The sequence below is a fragment of the Oncorhynchus gorbuscha genome, linkage group LG06, assembly GCF_021184085.1.
Source record: "Oncorhynchus gorbuscha isolate QuinsamMale2020 ecotype Even-year linkage group LG06, OgorEven_v1.0, whole genome shotgun sequence".
NCBI classification, from domain to species: domain Eukaryota; kingdom Metazoa; phylum Chordata; class Actinopteri; order Salmoniformes; family Salmonidae; genus Oncorhynchus; species Oncorhynchus gorbuscha.
This window is the reverse complement of record NC_060178.1, coordinates 19,949,833-19,964,900: the sequence shown is the minus strand read 5'-3', so window position 1 is coordinate 19,964,900 and position 15,068 is coordinate 19,949,833. Positions and strand designations below refer to the sequence as shown.

Genomic DNA, 15,068 nt, shown 5'->3' with positions numbered 1-15,068 from the left:
CAGCACAATCTCCCAACCTGTGACTTCAATAATCTCCTTTCTCTGAGCTCTTATCCCACACTGCATCTGCCTGCTGACCCTGAGGCACACGGCGGCCGCCACCCACTGCTAAGCCTTGGAAAATGAATTTGCCTGATGATGGAGAGGCTGCATTATGGCGCTGTACAGTAGAGTGCGTGTGGTCTGCCAGACTGGCTGTCTGAGCCCTCAGAACGGGGAGCAGCAGTCTCCTGGGGCCCCGCCAGAGAATGGGCCAGAGCTGCCGTCTAATTCATCACAGGTCGGCAGAAAACAAGCAATCGCAGAGAGCTTAAACAAAGAAATGGTGCAAAAGACACAAAAGCTCTCGCCGGGACCCAGGCAATTCCCCTGGTCACAGCGGTTGGCTGCATGAGTGTCAGGTTAAAGAAGGATTTTTGAGACAATTAATTGTGTATGTGTGCCATTCAGAGAATGAATGGGCAAGACAAATTATTTAACTGCCTTTGAACGAGGTATGGTAGTGGGTGCCAGGCACACCAATTTGAGTGTATCAAGAACTGCAACGTGCTGGGTTTTTTCACGCTCAACAGTTTCCCATGTGTATCAAGAATGGTCCACCACCCAAAGGACATCTAGCCAACTTGACACAACTGTGGGAAGCATTGGATTCAACATGGGCCAGCATCCATGTGGAACGTTTTCGACACCTGTCGAGTCCATACCCTGACCAAATGAGGCTGTCATGAGGGCAATAGGGGTGAGAGGTGGGGGGGATTTCAACGCAATATTGGGAAGGTTTCCTTAATTATTGCACACTCAGTGCATATCTATGAGAGAGAAAAGGGTGTGAAACTGCTCAAAAACTTTGATATAGGTACTTTCAATTGCACTAGTGGGATTATGAAGAATAAATCAAATCAAATCAAATCAAATCAAATTTATTTATATAGCCCTTCGTACATCAGCTGATATCTCAAAGTGCTGTACAGAAACCCAGCCTAAAACCCCAAACAGCAAACAATGCAGGTGTAAAAGCACGGTGGCTAGGAAAAACTCCCTAGAAAGGCCAAAACCTAGGAAGAAACCTAGAGAGGAACCGGGCTATGTGGGGTGGCCAGTCCTCTTCTGGCTGTGCCGGGTAGAGATTATAACAGAACATGACCAAGATGTTCAAATGTTCATAAATGACCAGCATGGTCAAATAATAATAAGGCAGAACAGTTGAAACTGGAGCAGCAGCACAGTCAGATGGACTGGGGACAGCAAGGAGCCATCATGTCAGGTAGTCCTGGGGCACGGTCCTAGGGCTCAGGTCCTCCGAGAGAGAGAAAGAAAGAGAGAATTAGAGAGAGCATATGTGGGGTGGCCAGTCCTCTTCTGGCTGTGCCAGGTGGAGATTATAACAGAACGTGGCCAAGATGTTCAAATGTTCATAAATGACCAGCATGGTTGAATAATAGTAAGGCAGAACAGTTGAAACTGGAGCAGGAGCATGGCCAGGTGGACTGGGGACAGCAAGGAGTCCTCATGTCAGGTAGTCCTGGGACATGGTCCTAGGGCCCAGGCCAGTTGAAACTGGAGCAGCAGCATGGCCAGGTGGACTGGGGACAGCAAGGAGTCATCATGTCAGGTAGTCCTGGGGCATGGTTCTAGGGCTCAGGTCCTCCGAGAGAGAGAAAGAAAGAGAGAAGGAGAGAATTAGAGAACGCACACTTAGATTTACACAGGACACCGAATAGGACAGGAGAAGTACTCCAGATAAACAAACTGACCCTAGCCCCCGACACATAAACTACTGCAGCATAAATACTGGAGGCTGAGACAGGAGGGGTCAGGAGACACTGTGGCCCCATCCGAGGACACCCCCGGACAGGGCCAAACAGGAAGGATATAACCCCACCCACTTTGCCAAAGCACAGCCCCCACACCACTAGAGGGAAATCTTCAACCACCAACTTACCATCCTGAGACAAGGCCGAGTATAGCCCACAAAGATCTCCGACACGGTACAACCCAAGGGGTGGGGGGGAACCCAGACAGGCCGACCACAACAGTGAATCAACCCACCCAGGTGACGCATCCCCCCAGGGACGGCACGAGAGAGCCCCAGCAAGCCAGTGACTCAGCCCCGTAACAGGGTTAGAGGCAGAGAATCCCAGTGGAAAACGGGGAACCGGCCAGGCAGAGACAGCAAGGGCGGTTCGTTGCTCCAGAGCCTTTCCGTTCACCTTCCCACTCCTGGGCCAGAATACACTCAATCATATGACCCACTGAAGAGATGAGTCTTCAGTAAAGACTTAAAGGTTGAGACCGAGTTTGCGTCTCTGACATGGGTAGGCAGACCGTTCCATAAAAATGGAGCTCTATAGGAGAAAGCCCTGCCTCCAGCTGTTTGCTTAGAAATTCTAGGGACAATTAGGAGGCCTGCGTCTTGTGACCGTAGCGTACGTATAGGTATGTACGGCAGGACCAAATCAGAGAGGTAGGTAGGAGCAAGCCCATGTAATGCTTTGTAGGTTAGCAGTAAAACCTTGAAATCAGCCCTTGCTTTGACAGGAAGCCAGTGTAGAGAGGCTAGCACTGGAGTAATATGATCAAATTTTTTGGTTCTAGTCAGGATTCTAGCAGCCGTATTTAGCACTAACTGAAGTTTATTTAGTGCTTTATCCGGGTAGCCGGAAAATAGAGCATTGCAGTAGTCTAACCTAGAAGTGACAAAAGCATGGATTAATTTTTCTGCATCATTTTTGGACAGAAAGTTTCTGATTTTTGCAATGTTACGTAGATGGAAAAAAGCTGTCCTCGAAATGGTCTTGATATGTTCTTCAAAAGAGAGATCAGGGTCCAGAGTAACGCCGAGGTCCTTCACAGTTTTATTTGAGACGACTGTACAACCATTAAGATTAATTGTCAGATTCAACAGAAGATCTCTTTGTTTCTTGGGACCTAGAACAAGCATCTCTGTTTTGTCCGAGTTTAATAGTAGAAAGTTTGCAGCCATCCACTTCCTTATGTCTGAAACACATGCTTCTAGCGAGGGCAATTTTGGTGCTTCACCATGTTTCATTGAAATGTACAGCTGTGTGTCATCCGCATAGCAGTGAAAGTTTACATTATGTTTTCGAATAACATCCCCAAGAGGTAAAATATATAGTGAAAACAATAGTGGTCCTAAAACAGAACCTTGAGGAACACCGAAATGTACAGTTGATTTGTCAGAGGACAAACCATTCACAGAGACAAACTGATATCTTTCCGACAGATAAGACCTAAACCAGGCCAGAACATGTCCGTGTAGACCAATTTGGGTTTCCAATCTCTCCAAAAGAATGTGGTGATCGATGGTATCAAAAGCAGCACTAAGGTCTAGGAGCACGAGGACAGATGCAGAGCCTCGGTCCGATGCCATCAAAATGTCATTTACCACCTTCACAAGTGCCGTCTCAGTGCTATGATGGGGTCTAAAACCAGACTGAAGCATTTCGTATACATTGTTTGTCTTCAGGAAGGCAGTGAGTTGCTGCGCAACAGCCTTCTCTAAAATCTTTGAGAGGAATGGAAGATTCGATATAGGCCGATAGTTTTTTATATTTTCTGGGTCAAGGTTTGGCTTTTTCAAGAGAGGCTTTATTACTGCCACTTTTAGTGAGTTTGGTACACATCCAGTGGATAGAGAGCCGTTTATTATGTTCAACATAGGAGGGCCAAGCACAGAATATACTGAGAACGTAATTTAATTTAACCTCAAATTACTTTTGTTTTTTACTTTACTTCTTTACTTCTCTATGGGGGATCTTTGCTTCACTATAGAGGTTATTTACTTCTCTACAGAGGCTCTTTACTTCTCTACAGAGGCTCTTTCTCTACAGAGGCTCTTTACTTCTCTATAGAGGCTCTTTACTTCTCTACAGAGGCTCTTTATTTCTCTACAGAGGCTCTTTACTTCTCTATAGAGGCTCTTTACTTCTCTATAGTGGCTCTTTACTTCTCTATAGAGGCTCTTTACTTCTCTACAGAGGCTCTTTACTTCTCTATAGAGGCTCTTTACTTCTCTACAGAGGCTCTTTTACTTCTCTATAGAGGCTCTTTGCTTCTCTATATAGGCTCTTTACTTCTCTATAGTGGCTCTTTACTTCTCTATAGAGGCTCTTTGCTTCTCTATATAGGCTCTTTACTTCTCTATAGTGGCTCTTTACTTCTCTATAGTGGCTCTTTACTTCTCTATATAGGCTCTTTACTTCTCTATAGTGGCTCTTTACTTCTCTATAGAGGCTCATTACTTCTCTATATAGGCTCTTTACTTCTCTATAGTGGCTCTTTACTTCTCTATAGAGGCTCATTACTTCTCTATAGTGGCTCTTTACTTCTCTATAGAGGCTCTTTACTTCTCTACAGAGGCTCTTTTACTTCTCTATAGAGGCTCTTTGCTTCTCTATATAGGCTCTTTACTTCTCTATAGTGGCTCTTTACTTCTCTATAGAGGCTCTTTGCTTCTCTATATAGGCTCTTTACTTCTCTATAGTGGCTCTTTACTTCTCTATAGTGGCTCTTTACTTCTCTATAGAGGCTCTTTGCTTCTCTATATAGGCTCTTTACTTCTCTATAGTGGCTCTTTACTTCTCTATAGAGGCTCATTACTTCTCTATATAGGCTCTTTACTTCTCTATAGTGGCTCTTTACTTCTCTATAGAGGCTCATTACTTCTCTATAGTGGCTCTTTACTTCTCTATAGTGGCTCTTTACTTCTCTATATTGGCTCTTTACTTCTCTATAGAGGCTCATTACTTCTCTATAGTGGCTCTTTACTTCTCTATAGAGGCTCATTACTTCTCTATATAGGCTCTTTACTTCTCTATAGTGGCTCTTTACTTCTCTATAGAGGCTCATTACTTCTCTATAGTGGCTCTTTACTTCTCTATAGTGGCTCTTTACTTCTCTATATTGGCTCTTTACTTCTCTATAGAGGCTCATTACTTCTCTATAGTGGCTCTTTACTTCTCTATAGTGGCTCTTTACTTCTCTATAGTGGCTCTTTACTTCTCTATAGAGGCTCTTTACTTCTCTATAGTGGCTCTTTACTTCTCTATAGTGGCTCTTTCTCTATAGAGGCTCTTTACTTCTCTATAGAGGCTCTTTACTTCTCTACAGAGGCTCTTTACTTCTCTACAGAGACTCTTTGTTTCTCTATAGAGGCATTTGCTTCTCTATAGCAGTTATTTACTTCTCTATAGAGGCTCTACTTCTCTACAGAGGCTCTTTACTTCTCTATAGTGGCTCTTTACTTCTCTATAGTGGCTCTTTACTACTCTACAGAGGCTCTTTGCTTCTCTATAGAGGCTCTTTACTTCTCTATAGTGGCTCTTTACTTCTCTATAGTGGCTCTTTACTTCTCTATAGAGGCTCTTTACTTCTCTATAGAGGCTCATTACTTCTCTATAGAGGCTCATTACTTCTCTATAGAGGCTCATTACTTCTCTATAGAGGCTCATTACTACTCTTTACTACTCTGTCTTTACCGAGGTGGTCCCCAGGGCTGATGCTCCACTATTGAGCTTACTTTCAAAGTAGCCACCATCCATATTGAGATCCTCCTCAAATAGACTCATTCACATTCCACACAAGATTGCACATGTTCAACAAGAGGCTGGTTTTAAAGGATCATCCAATTTGATTTCAACCGTGAAACATCCTGCAACCGCGCGCGTGTGTGTGTGTGTGTGTGTGTGTGTGTGTGTGTGTGTGTGTGTGTGTGTGTGTGTGTGTGTGTGTGTGTGTGTGTGTGTGTGTGTGTGTGTGTGTGTGTGTGTGTGTGTGTGTGTGTGTGTGTGTGTGTGTGTGTGTGTGTGTGTGTGTGTGTGTGTGTGTGTGTGTGTGTGTGTGTGTGTGTGTGTGTGTGTGTGTGTGTGCTTATTCATGGTATGTCAAACTATTGGATATTTTTCATGATGTTTAAAGAGGGTAGGAGTCTATTTTTTGCTTCCCCTGTCCACCACACTGAGCAAATCTTTCACTGTAATCTCCTCTATCTCTCAGGATCTTACTGGAGTTTCATAGTGGTTCCCTCGTCCTGTTCACACTCAGATCCAGCAGGGTAACTCAGAAACACAACAGACAGGCTCATTTTTTGACAGTTTTCCCAGTTTTCCAGCGGGATGTCTCACCACCAGCGCCTGCTATGTAACAGTCCTTGTGATGGAGGGGAAAGAAGTGTAGTGAGCAAAATGGTGTATGTGTGTATGTGTGGTTATATATGTGTGTGGGGGGGTAGTCTGAAAAAAGTATAAATATCCTTGTCTCAGCAGGCCTCAGCTCTCCACCAGCCAACATTACCACTCCCAACATCGTCACTCCCATCGTCAACGGCTTCACGGGTATCCCCCACCATCAGCCCAACGGACATCCCACCATTGAGACCATGTATACCAACGGTCTCTCGCCCTACTCCACCCAGAGCCCCAACGCCGCAGACACCCTCCAGCAAGCCTTCACCGGAGTACAGCAATACACAGGTATTGTACACATTGAGAAGTAGAGCAATACACAGCACAGATACTGTGCACACTGGCCTGGGCCCTTAAACCCTGGCCCAGACTGAGAGAGATGTGTACTAATATGGTGCAGGAGTAAAATCAGGGACGTGTTGGTGTACCATGGAGCAGAATGGCTACTGTTTCTTTACAGGTGCATATCATTGAATGACAAACTACATAACTGACAGCATAAACACAGCGTACCTGACAGAAAACAAGAGAGATACTGTATTGAGAGGTGTAGAGATCTATATGAGATATACCAATACAAAGTGTGTGTGTGTGTGTGTGTGTGTGTGTGTGTGTGTGTGTGTGTGTGTGTGTGTGTGTGTGTGTGTGTGTGTGTGTGTGTGTGTGTGTGTGTGTGTGTGTGTGTGTGTGTGTGTGTGTGTGTGTGTGTGTGTGTGTGTGTGTGTGCGTGCGTGCGGGCGGGCGGGGTGTGTGTGTGTGTGTGTGTGTGTGTGTGTGTGTGTGTGTGTGTGTGTGTGTGTGTGTGTGTGTGTGTGTGTGTGTGTGTGTGTGTGTGTGTGTGTGTGTGTGTGGTGTGTGTGTGTGTGTGTGTGTGTGTGTGTGTGTGTGTGTGTGTGTGTGTGTGTGTGTTACAGCTATCTACCCAGCCGGCACACTGACTCCCATAGGTCAGACTCTGCCTCAGCCATCACAGGTCATCCAGCAGCAGCAACAGAGAGAAGGTGAGGGTGAGAGAATAATATTTCTATTTTACAACGCTATTGTAAATATTCACTTTTATTGCTTTATTGTCATATTTCGATATTCCAATTTACAGGTTTAAGAGTATTATGTTAAATACAATTGCATTTCATTTTTTGGTATTACACTTTCCTAGTAATATTGTCCAGGTGTTATAATGCAGTGATGAAATGTTCTCATTTTGAAAATGAAAGTGTTACATAGTACTCTGTACGCATAATGGTATTATCTGGGGCAAAACGAATCAATCATCATCATCATCTATGTGATGCAGGATGGACTTTGGCTTCAACCTTTTCCTAAAAGTAGACTACATGGAGATTACATTAGAGCACGTACAGTATTGGCTGATTGCATTGTGTAATCCATTGACTGGGTTCAAACACATCTCAATCTGCTTAGCTGATTATGATGACAACCGTGTGGGATGTCATGTCATTTTGGATTCACTATTTCTAAGTCGTTACCAATCTGTTTTTCCTCAACTAAGTATGCGTGCATCATTATTATTATTATTATGTAGGCCTTTGTGTTGATGAAATAGTCTGATTTCCACCATTGTTTGACGAGATTATATGCTTGAATGAAGGCTTAATGCTGCCTCTCAACGTCTCCATCTAAACAAATCAGCAAGTTTCCACCTCAGTGATGTAATGGTGCCACACCATGCAAAATCAAATCAAAGTTGGAAAATGCACAGTTTGTATTTGTGGTGGTAAGCACAGTTTTATTATTTAGTAATACTGTCACAGAAGTCAGAACAAATGTCTTTGCCACTCCATTAGTCATGCTCCTCAGATCTGTTCCCCGGCCAAATGAGAAGCCACGGGTCTGCAGGCAGCGGAAAATAGGTCTGATTGTGGTTGCCATGGTTTCTGTGTGTTCGCAGGGCCCGAGGGCTGTAACCTGTTCATCTACCACCTGCCACAGGAGTTTGGAGATAACGAACTCATGCAGATGTTTCTGCCTTTCGGGAGCGTCATCTCCTCCAAGGTCTTCATGGACCGAGCCACCAACCAGAGCAAATGTTTCGGTGAGTTTTAAAGCTAGTTTTAAATGGGTGGTCTATGTTTGTTCTGTCAACCAAACAATTAAAACAGTTTCATGTATTGCAAACAAGGCAAGGATTCCTGTGATATTTCAACAAAAGTAAACTTTTTAAACAAATTGTTAGCCTATAATCCCCTTGTTATCTCAGTGGGGATGTCCTCAGAGCTTGAAAAGCATTTATCTATCTGTTTACTACAAAGCTTTGGAATAGGATGTATGTAGCCACAGCATCAAGATCACCACTCTGTAACCCATATACCTGTCAATACCCAGTGTGCACTGGTGCTGATTCACACCCCAACCTGGATCTGGTCCCACTTGGCTCCACAGACCAGACCTGACTTTGGCCTTGAAAATAAAAGTGGGGATGAAGAGAGGGGAGAGAAAAGATCTGGCAAAGGACAATTATAGATCAGCATTTGTTTTCACTTGAGGGAGCCGTACATCCCTGGGTAAAACTGATTTCTGCCATGCTCTCAGGGCGAATTTAATAACATAGAAATTCATAAAATAAGTCCTATTTGCAGTATTAACTAATACACTATGCTTTTACAACATAATGTTAGGTCTGACAGGGCTGCTTTGTAGGGTAATTCATCTAGAAAGCAGGAAGAGGGTTAAACCCAGACTGATGGTGCATGGAGAACAGCTGACATGGAGAGCTCCCCTTAAAAGGAGGTTTACGTCCACATCCTTCCCTGTTATCTGTGGCAAGGTTGGCCCGGGGTCCTCCTTTCATCCTCTCCTCCTCCCTCCCTCCCTCCCTCCCTCCCTCCCTCCCTCCCTCCCTCCCTCCCTCCCTCCCTCCCTCCCTCCCTCCCTCCCTCCCTCCCTCCCTCCCTCCCTCCCTCTCTCCCCCTTAACCCTTCCCCCTAATGAGGCATTATAGGCAGACACCTCCCTCCCATGTGGCAGGAGACCTGGGGAGGCTCCTGTTGTTTTTCATGGGTCATCGACGGTTGCTAATGACACTCTAGACACTGGGGGTTGCATCAACCGGAGCCACACTCCACTGCAATTTCTGGTCACTTACTTTTACGGCTTTATTCTTACACTTGATGGAAACAGGATGCTCAGCATGAGTTTGGGCTTGAGTGTCTAGGGTCACACACATGTGCCTCTGCTTCGGCCTGTCTCTCTGTGTTCATCTGTGGGCTCTGCTTTTCTGTGCAAGTGGCACATCCACAAACGCATGCTCATTGATATATATTGAAGAGCATTTGAGAGTGTTTGCACAAGCTACATGGAGAAGCAAAATGGTTCAATTGACAGAAATTGTTATATATATAGTTCAATATTGTTCAACATTACTTTGGTTCCCATCAAAATAAGCACTTTGATATAATAAATAGTCAAAGCATAATGCTATTAGATTGAACATGGGCATTGTTTGAAATCCTTTCTCTGTTTCCTCATAATTCAATTATTATTTGGCTACATTTTCATATTGTACAGTTCTGGCTTTTAGGTTTATACACTTCGTTTCTTTTCTCCTAGGGTTTGTGAGCTTCGACAACCCAGCTAGCGCACAGGCAGCTATTCAAGCCATGAATGGCTTTCAGATTGGAATGAAGAGGTTGAAAGTCCAGTTAAAACGACCAAAGGATGCCAGCCGCCCTTACTGACACAACCTAGCCATCAGTATTCACTGCAACAGCACAGGTAAGCCCAGTGGACTCTCTTATAGACTCAGACTGATAGAATGCCTGTCAACTAGAAATGGGAAAATCTATCATCATCATGATAGACAAAGATTGACTGAATTGCAAATGTGGGCTGGCTTTCTCCAAACCATCACACTGATATCATGGGCAGAATTGATTAATTACAAATAACTGTAAAATCTATACCTCAAGAAATGTAATCTACATATCTAAATAACTTCAAAAGAAAGTAAGCTAGATCTAAACATGGTTTGATATTTGTCTTCTAGGTTTTGAGAAAACTGAAGATATCTTGGAGTTCAACTTTTTTCTTTGAAAACAAAAAAAATGTTTTAAAAAACATCAACACAAGGAATTTTTGAAGACATATCAGCATTTACTTATGAAGAAGACATAGGGTTACGCAGCTATAGGAGGAGGTGTGGAGTTAGCAGAAACTACACAGAAGGACTTCAACAACAACGCAACAAACTGCACAGTGCAAGACAGACTAGAGAAGTAAAAAATGGGAAAAAGATGTGAAACTCTTAACAACAGAACTTTTCTCGTTGAGACTTGAATTGTTAATTAAGCAACAAACAAACAAAAAGCAGCAACAACAAATAGATTTCTATATACGTATTATATACACACACATATATATATATATATAAAGAAAAAGGCGCTTGTGGCTTTTATTATACTGGACAAATGAGGGTTAAAACTTGAAGATCAAGACAAAGTGGTAAAAAGAAGTGATTCTGTCCCAATGATGGACTTTCTTACTCTTTCCCTCTTTCTCTAATTCTCTCACTGTCTTTCAGCAAGCGCAGAACTATGGCTTTCTCGGGTCACTGAGGTTTCCATTAGCTACAGTACATCTGAAAAGATTTCACCCCTAAGGGACCAAAGGACCAAACATTTGTATTGTTCTAAACGGTAATATATACTATTATTGATTCTAATACTGCAAACTACAATTAATAATGTTACAAGTTCAAATTTAAGAAGAAACTTACTAGCTTCCGGTTGGAGGAGGAAAAGGGCTTTGGTTTATTCTCCTTTTACATTTATAGCTACTGGGTTTGAGAATATTTAAACAAAATATAAAAAAGATACAAATAAATGAAAAGCTATACTATTTTAGTGGACGTAGAATATGTGGATTAGAGATTGTTTCGGGCATGTTCAGATGTTCTTTTAGCAGTCATCCTTCACCCTTACATTCCAAATCTGCACTTTTCATTTTCGACATATCTCTCTCCAGTAACTTCTCTGTGTAGGAGCAATAAGGCAACTCTGAGTAGTTGCACATGAAGCTCAACACAGTAGTGCCAAAAGATATCCTGTAAATTGTGTCAAACCAAACATTCAAGACATACAGTGTATTGAGAAATGTCTTCAATCATCTGCTGTTTCTAGTCCTCTGTCAGTGCACTGCATTCCATCGTGATGTATTGTCATTGTAGACCCCCATCTTTTTCATTGCAGAAAAAGGCATTCTGTGTCAGGAAAAAGCGAGGCAGCATCATTAAAGCACTGACAATACAGTTAATCTGACCACTAATCACAGCGGTAAAAGTGCCACCCAGTAGTGTGGATATGTAGTAAAGAAGTGCAACACCTTCAACTGGTTAATCAAATATACAAATTACCCTGACAATGGTTATAAAATTGCTATCCAAGCTGCGCAAGTATTGCCGGGTCCTGCCCCCTTCCACTGCCAACCTTCTCCAGCTACTTTCTGCAGGGGGGGGGGGCTCCCCGCTCAAGCACATCTCTTTTTATAGGGACCATCATTTTACGGGGACCTGAGAGCTAACGCGCATCATAATTAGGGTAATGCTAATATTGATCAGATGGAGAGCAACACTGCAGGGCAAAAGATGCACAATCAATTAACACACATGACATGTATCTAATACATTCCTGGAATGGAAACAAATGGTTCTATGTAGCATAGCAGCAAGCAATGAGGTCAAACGGAGGCCTGCTTGTTTGCTCTAGATGGGACTTAACTAAAGAGCAGATGCAGTCTTTCCATTGGGCACAATAGCACACTGAGAGGAGAGCTCTTACACCATGAGGAACAGCTTGGCTTTAGCAGCCTTAGGAGGTCAAATTAATAGCAAAATTATCCATCAATTAGACTGCAGCAGGCTTGACTTTAAATGCGGTTACTGCAGCTGCTGCTCGGAAGGAAAGTCAAAACCAGGAACACAAACTCTGCCACAGAGGGACAACATCGAAGCATACTATTAGCCTTAACAACCAATACTGTGTTTTCTAGTAGCTGGCAACACATATGGCCAGATTGATGAGAAAAAGTAAACTGTTAAAGCAGTATAAGTTACTATTCCAATAAAATATGAACATGCTTTACACTAATGATATGTCTGGGATGAAATTGGTTTGAAGATGTGTCTCTTCAGTTGTAATAGTAGTTCTACTCAATTCTATTCCCTTTTCTAATTTCCATCGCAAAGCTGTTCTATTATCATACTCATTCTCCTCTGATGCCTATCCATCTCCCACTGAGAGGCATCTCCCTCCCTCTCTCTCTCTCTCTCTCTCTCTCTCTCTCTCTCTCTCTCTCTCTCTCTCTCTCTCTCTCTCTCTCTCTCTCTCTCTCTCTCTCTCTCTCTCTCTCTCTCTCTCTCTCTCTCTCTCTCTCTCTCCTGTAGGTTGACAGAGTCCAGTCTTGCTTCTCTCTGCTCATTATGCCTATTTAGACAATGTTTTGTTCCACCACACATCCCATATGTCTGTCTGTCTGATGACTGGCAAATGGCATCTCTTGGGTTTGAATGACTGAGCAACAAACCAGAATGACAATTTGGCTGAGCAAGTATTCCCTACCAGCATATATATTTAGTGCTCTCTGAAGAGTGCTGAATGTAAGCCTCAGCATTGAAACCAAATGGACAATGCATACTAAACTTGACCACGGACAGCAACAACAGGCTAGAGTTCTTGTATGCTGTCACAGTGTTGTAATGCCTTTATCAACATCAGAGTTGCCAAATCTCAGTCGAATGCATTTATAAAGGGAAAACATTTATTTAATTCCTCCATCAGATATTAAAATGTGCGGATTGTATATCCAAAAAAGGGAGAAACGGATGAAAGATGAACAATATTCATATGCAGCAGTGCAATTGGTAGTAGTAAATAGTAGTAGATTAAATGTTTGATGATGTATTAGTAGGTGAAATATTCACAAATTATAGAACAAGATAGAGAACATAATGACAAGGTAGGTATTTGAACACAGTCTCTTCATGAGTTACTGTGTTGGTCCCCTCCATTTTCCCTTCCCTCTCTGGACTTGGCACCTTAGGAAGCTGTTACATACAGACATGTGCCTCAAGGGTAGCTACTGGAGGGATTTTTTCATTATTAAAATCAAATTAAATTCAACAGCTTGGGTAATACAAATTAAAGATGGCAACTGTGGCTGAAATGTAATTAGTTTGAGAAATGTGAGGTTATTTTTGTGGAGGGGGAAAAGTTTAAGGAGTACAATAATTGCGACAGAGGCGTGTGGATGGAGACTGTTTATATCAATTCCAGTATTATTTGCCCATTGGGCGCGAGTTTACAGGTGCTGTCCTATCTGATTTGGAGGCAACACTAGTAATTCTCATTGCACTAAACTAAAATTGAAATGATGTGCTAGAGCCAGTGAAATGTTTTACACTGTTTTCATTCTCGCACCATTCTGCCATGTTCTTCCTTTCTCATTCCATCTCTCCAACCATGATGCTCATTCAATATCTGAGCATGCTCAATAGGGGGGCTGGGGGGTTAAAGATTATAATAATGGTACTAGCTACTCGCTTTAACAATATTATTATTTACCAATGGTTTGAATGCTAAGGATAGTAGCTTATTATTAATATGAAATCTGTATATTATGGAAAATCAGCACAGGTCCTTTCTTTGGGTGGGTGGAATTGGTGGAATGGGGAGGGAGGGGAGGGTTTTTGCTTCATAAAGATGTTAAACTTCTGGTTTCTCAGCACAAAGCATACAAAAATATATGACAAAAGTATTGAATCTGTTTAGTAGATTTTATTGACATGTTATAGGGCAAGGGACATTTCAGTGCTATTCTCTAAACCTGGACCAGAACAATGCTGTTTACAGGCTATTTTTTTTCAAGAGGAGAGCGCCACCTATCTGCTTGATGGGCTCAGTACAGCATGGTTAACTGAAATGGAAAGCAGTATCTTTTTATAAATAATACATCAATTCAAATATGTGTTCTGTAATAGCCTGAGAAACCAAACGTTTTTTCCCCTGTTGACATTTCTTGAATACTTGCTGCTTAGATTATTTCATATTAATGATTAATAATTTAATGGTTTTATAATTATTTATTTGATCAGGTAAGAAACTTGATATGTAAATGTATTTATTCATCTATTTATTGAATTGTTTATTTACTGATGTATTTATTGAATTGATAATTAATTGAATGTATTTATTTTATCGTTCTGTTATGATAAGGTAGGTATAAAAGGAAATGCTTATTGGGGCTTTTCTCTTTCTCTCCTTTTTTTTCAATTTTACAATAAAATTTCAAACTGGATGTTGCATTCTCAGATGTGTAATAAATGCATAACTTCACCACAGAAAAGGGGAGTCGTTGCACGAACAGCCATTCCAGGTGTCCATCCCTTTCCCGAAGGCAGTGTATGTCTATGGGTATAGGGTAATAGAGTGTGCTGAAATGGCCATTATCACTGATTACCTTATGCCCTTTCAGCACGTTACCAGCAGTACCAATCACATGCAATCTCTAGGGCAACACCTCCAAGACCTTCCCGGAAACAAACTTGTGATAATTCATTAGAAAATATCTGATAGGAGTCTGTTCTAGAATTCACAGTGTAGTATAGAGCAAGGCAGCAAGGAGGGGTAATGTATCCATTTTATGCTCCTATAGAAACCTAATGAGGCAAGGTGTAGAGTGATTGAAATGACCTGTCATCCTAAAGACTGAGGGCCCAGTGCTCTGCTATTTAATAGGTTACCTCTGATGGTATGGTTATTGGAAATTATATATTGTAAGGCCAATTTTCATGGGTAACAAAAACCAGAGGGAATGATGCTACATTTTCATTGACCACGTATATGTTTGGACAGA

The 15,068-nt window shown here is 42.2% G+C and overlaps 1 protein-coding gene across 7 annotated transcripts in view; it reads left to right on the top strand.

The window, feature by feature from the left end:
- The window catches only part of LOC124037656 (CUGBP Elav-like family member 5), a 423,888-nt gene extending 410,024 nt beyond the window's left edge, over positions 1-13,864 (top strand). For 4 of the 7 annotated variants that reach the window (XM_046352588.1, XM_046352587.1, XM_046352586.1 and 1 more), the window contains 5 exons: positions 6,282-6,491; positions 7,118-7,210; positions 8,113-8,256; positions 9,771-9,935; positions 10,207-13,864. In XM_046352588.1, coding sequence (XP_046208544.1) covers positions 6,282-6,491; positions 7,118-7,210; positions 8,113-8,256; positions 9,771-9,898 — 575 coding nt within the window. In that variant the 3' untranslated portion in view covers positions 9,899-9,935; positions 10,207-13,864. The remainder of the gene's footprint in view (positions 1-6,281; positions 6,492-7,117; positions 7,211-8,112; positions 8,257-9,770; positions 9,936-10,206) is intronic. The other 3 variants (XM_046352589.1, XM_046352584.1, XM_046352583.1) reach the window with 2 other exon arrangements.
- The last annotated feature ends 1,204 nt before the right edge of the window (positions 13,865-15,068 follow it).